The sequence below is a fragment of the Schistosoma mansoni genome, assembly GCF_000237925.1.
Source record: "Schistosoma mansoni, WGS project CABG00000000 data, chromosome 3 unplaced supercontig 0077, strain Puerto Rico, whole genome shotgun sequence".
Taxonomy (NCBI): domain Eukaryota; kingdom Metazoa; phylum Platyhelminthes; class Trematoda; order Strigeidida; family Schistosomatidae; genus Schistosoma; species Schistosoma mansoni.
The window spans coordinates 223,654-228,991 of record NW_017386007.1 but is presented as its reverse complement, the minus strand read 5'-3'; the positions used below and the strand labels follow the sequence as shown (position 1 = coordinate 228,991).

Below are 5,338 nucleotides of genomic sequence, written 5' to 3'. Positions count from 1 at the left end.
CGGCCGTCCAGTGTTTCCAGGTTTTCCATGGTGGTCTAGCTTCAATTGACTCACGCTTTAAACTATTATAAAGGTTTAGTTTAGTTACCAATAGTTCTGTGATAAAATTGTCAAGCGAAACAACGAGATAGTTTGAACGCTTTCATCATTCATATATATTACCATTATCTATTGAGTTGAGAAAATTTGTCAGATATTCTTTTTTATTTATTTATTGACAAATTGACCACGTAGAAATATTGTGGAAGAATACCTGATAAATGGTTTCATACTTAGTGAATGAATGTTCAATTCATGTCTGTTATGGTGGAGAACTTCGATTAATATAACCTGCTCTACAAGAACAGTCGAACTGATAAATACAAAGTGAGATGGTCGTTCCAGATAATTGATTTTTTAGCCTCGGTATTGCTCTCGGGGTCGTAGTGCGGTGTGGTCTACTTATATCCAAATACGTAGTATATTGTGAGGGTCAGACATAGAATGTATTTTGGCAGAAGATCGATAAAGAAAGAACAGGAATGAAGCGCAATCGGTACGAAAATGCACAAACAATGAAATCAGAGAAGACGGACTGATATTTGTAGAAGGAACAGTTAAGATTGAGACAATTAATTGATAGTTTGCAAATTAACTGTTTACTGTATGGTTATCAGAATTTAGTGAGATGGTCTGTAATTTGTGCTTAATCGAATGTATGATTGTCCCAACCCGTGTTCTTGTTCAGTACAGTAGGAAATACTAGTAGGATTTTTCCACCATTTTCAATGTTCTTCAGACTGTTCTATGTAATCACCTCTGATTTGTAGGCGCATGAACAAGGATTTCTTAATCAGTGTTTGCACTTCATTTATTCTTACTTTCGTGGTCACATGTTTGTTTATAAACTTATACAGTATCCGTTTTCCCTAAAAGTGTTATGCAAGTAGTTTTGTTGTTTAATTAAATCCGTAGAATACAAGTTTCCTTTGTACTGTAGAGGTACAAAGCTAATGAAATATGTGTACTGCCCTGTTGAGATAACTATTTCGTTTAAATTCCTTCTTATCAACTCTTTTTGTTAATAGAACATCCAAAGAGGTTGTTCTGCCTTCCATCCATTTTTAAATAGATTTCGTGATTAAACTTGAAATTCACATTTAGAGTTCATTTCAGTAATAACTCTTTTGTGATATGATTTGGAATTGTAGTTTCTAATTCGTTTCTTTAGCGTTTTCAATGTACCCATTCTACAGTATACATGAGTGGGAGATTTGTAAATAATGACGTTACATCTAAAAATATCGTTGTTTATTCCCTGAAATTCTCACTTTTTATCTAATCAACAAATTGAGATCTATTCTCAACATTTTGCTTCACAAGTTTCTTGTGAAGTGGCTACGATGTGATTACCAACTACTTATCTGTAGTACGATGTAGGGAGTTCATGTATACTTAAAACTGGTCTCGATGGAATCCTCTATTGGTTTACCTTCGATAACTCATACAATTTGGGTAAATGAGTTCTTATCGGTTTAATTATTTCATATAAACGTGATGAAAATTATATGTTGGTTTTTGAATTTCTCCAAAGATCTAGTAAGGTCATTTTCTATCTTATTACTCAAATCCTTTTTGGTCAGTAGGTTTTCGATATTTTCAGTCAGTCAGCTACAACGTAGGAACAGGCACATTTATGCATCGGTCCAAGTTGCCATATATCGTTAGCGCAACAAGATGAACACCGGATTCATAGTAGTAGTTAATTTAGTGGTGGTAATATATAAAAGGTTGTATATAAGGATATAGTATAGGAAGGAAAAAAGTTATGAAGCAATTTTAATCTCAAGGTTTAAGGGAAGATAAAGAGGGTATACACCTACGCCACTGTGATCGATTCTGAGCCATGTCACCTAGAGTCTCCAACCATTGGTTACGATAGTCACGCGGACCCCAACCAAGTAGTCTGAATCTACCAACATGGCTCAGACTAGAAGTTAGTGATATTTTAATTTCAAATGATGTGTCTCCTTTAGACCTAGCCATTGTTTCGCAAAATTAGTTTGAAACTGTAAAACCTGAAGAGAATTTATTGTAATGAATATGCTTCGTTCATCTATCAGTGTTTTGATATGACAGGGATTTATAAACAATTACATATATACAGGAAGTACTTACCCACTTAAAACACCCAGTACTAGATTCATAACAAAGAATGATCCGATAATGATCATACTGATAAAGTAAATCCATGGATATAGCATCCCCTGTGAATCATTAACCTAAATTTTTAGAAAAAATATCGGATGAGAGGTGTTAATTTAGTCAAAGTGAAAATAATTCTCGTTAAAAGTCGATCTTGAAGGAATTCAGCCAGCGCATTCACATGCAACATGACCCCACTTTTTAATTAAAATACTCAGTTTTACTGAAATGAACTCTTAACCACCTGGTCTAGCGGTCTAGATGTTGAGTGGTGGCACGCAAGACTGAAGATCCTGATTTCAATCCCTACTGAGTAGTTTCATTTTAAAACAATACAGCTGTCTAGTGCTTCCCGGTTTACACTGGATCTCTGACTTTGTTTGGGTTGTGATATCAATAAAATTTTGAATAAGTCCTAAATTCTATGAGTGTATACAGTTTAGCAAAGAATAAAATGTATATCTTAACACAATAAATAATTTTATATTTTTACGTCACTAAATAGAGTGTGATATGTTTATGATGGATGTACATAAAATTTAACACACCTATACATAAATAGATTTTCGATCAAAATATCTCTGTATGATTTTAAGAAACGTTTTAATTGTATAAGGAATAAATAACTATATGTACATCATAAATACAACAGGTTCCAAGCTCACTAGTGACTTTTTCTATGAGGTATTTCCTGGAGTTCTAATGAGAAACAGTAACTGATGGAGTTCAACCAGATCTGTTGGGAGATATCAACTCACTGAAGACATTAGTGAATGGTTGCTCAACTTCCTGGATTGGTTGAAGTTAGAGATTGACACCGTTGGATGCCGGCCAGCTAAGTGATCTAGAGGTTAAGGGTTCGCGTGTGAGACTGATAGGTCGTGGATTCGAATCTCGCTAGGGAGGATCGTGGATGTGCACTGCTGAGGAGTCCCATAATAAGACGAAACGGTCATCCAGTTCTTCCAGGTTTTCCATGGTGTTCTAGCTTCAATTGACTCATGATCTCAACTATTAAAATTACTATAATATCCACAAAAAACTCCCTTCTGAATTATCAATGAAACAACAATCAATAAAAGTCAGTCAGCTTAGAAAGAAATACAATACTTCCAGAATACAAGTCAATTACTTTAATTTGTTAAAGGAATAATTACATATAAATGGTAGTGATAAAATATAAAACAACTAACCCAGTATAAAACTTGTGTCCAACCTTCCATAGTAATACATTGAAATACAGTTAGCATAGATAAACCAAAATTATCAAAATTAGTTATACCATAATTTGGTCCAACCCATCTTTCTGGTTGTGGTAATGGTGGTGTAATATTACCAGCTAAAATTGCTTCAGCTAATTGTTTTCTTTCAGCAACAGCTGCATAACTCATATCCAATTTAAAATCATAACAAATTGTTGCACCTGTACATAATGCACCACGTTGATTTAAACTACATGGTGATGGATTATCTTCTATTTCACCTTGAATTAAACAATAAGAATGATTCAAAACACAGTTAATTTTTAGTATAGACTGGAAACTCTAGGAAACATTCAGACTAAACTGAATAGTGTTCTTTTTATATCCCATATTTAGAATGTGAAGTAGTATACTACACGAAAGTAGGTCAATGTTAAAAATGAGATCAGTACCTTTAAAATGAATAGCTAAATTTTCGCAAAGACTTTGAAGATGATACACAGGTGAAGTTCAGGAAGCTCTAAGAAGCCCAGAAAGTGCCGGACATATTCCATCCAATCAGCTTTTGGAAGAATATTCTAGAATCACTACATGTAGCTTCTCTATTGAACAATGCTGAAAACTCCCTGTGTGCGGATTGGATAACTATAATGATAATTTCGTTTCTACTACAAAACTATGAATACCTGACAGTTTTGTACCATAATCAACACTGATTGGAATAACATTCCTTGTACTTGTCTTTTGTCTTCTGATTTGTGACTTGGGAGGGTTCTAGCATTCGAGTGCTCAAGTATTATGCAACAGACTAAGAATCTAAGTTCAAGCTATAACAAAGACGAAATCTCTTATCAGGATTCACAAATAATTTACCTTAAAAACGATATATCTCAATACTAATTTTATAATTATCATAATGTCAATTCAAGAGTAGAATATTTTCTTCGAATATTCCATTTCTATACCGATGTAACGTCCGGTATGTATGACACACACACAGGACTTCAAATTTCCACAATGTATTAATTAGAGTAAAAGCTTAATTATGCTATCTACATATCAGGTGTATAGAGAGAACATATTCTAAGTCAAGTTACAGTAGTGCTATTAGTGTAGTGAACAGAACACTAGCTGGGAACAATCGTATGTGTTTAGACACACATTTCAGAATATTACACTAAATTTTGTTAACCATACAACAAACAAATAATTTGCAAAATAACAATCGATTGTCTCAATCTTAACTGTTCCTTCTACAAATATCAATCCATCTTCTCTAATTCCATTGTTCGTGCATTTTCGTACCGATTGCGTTTTATTCCTGTCCTTTCTTTATCGATCTTCTGCCAAAATACATTCTATGTCTGACCATCACCATATACTACTTATATGGATATAAGTAGACCACACTACACTCGAACTACTGGGAGTACTCTATACATGTTACTATCTTTTTTCTTAAGCTTAAATTGAATAAATTTTGAACAAAATATTAAAATACATCCAATCATAACTAACCTGTTATAAAATCATAACATGTAGCATGTAATTTACCAGAGAATAATTCTAAGCCAACAATTGCATAAATAATGATTACAAAGATAACTAATAGTGCAATATGTAAAAGAGGTACCATAGCACGCATGATAGAATTTAATACAACTTGTAAGCCTATAAAAGAAATAAGAAGATAGTGTATTAGAGTAAGTAACTTTAAAAATATATGACATGTTTAAATTATTGGTAAATTTGAAACAACATAATGGGGTTCAATCTATTGAAACTTCTAAGATTATAAATAATAATCGTTTGTTCTTGACCCATTTCGTACTGTCTGACTTTGACATTTTAAATGATTGAATTATGTTGATCTCTGATCTAGAATGAGTCCGAAAGTCTGTGTTTCCTCAGCTCCAAAACCTTGGGGAAAGACCCATTTCCCTGAGTAAATT

The 5,338-nt window shown here is 33.3% G+C and overlaps 1 protein-coding gene across 1 annotated transcript in view; it reads right to left on the bottom strand.

Annotated features, from left to right (window-relative positions):
- Smp_159990 (voltage-dependent calcium channel) overlaps positions 1-5,338 on the bottom strand; it is a gene marked incomplete at both ends in the record, with an annotated part of 134,204 nt that overhangs the window by 120,732 nt on the left and 8,134 nt on the right. Inside the window, 3 exons of the mRNA XM_018791368.1 lie at positions 2,158-2,261; positions 3,378-3,667; positions 4,905-5,057. Of these exons, the coding sequence (XP_018645428.1) occupies positions 2,158-2,261; positions 3,378-3,667; positions 4,905-5,057 (547 nt within the window). The remainder of the gene's footprint in view (positions 1-2,157; positions 2,262-3,377; positions 3,668-4,904; positions 5,058-5,338) is intronic.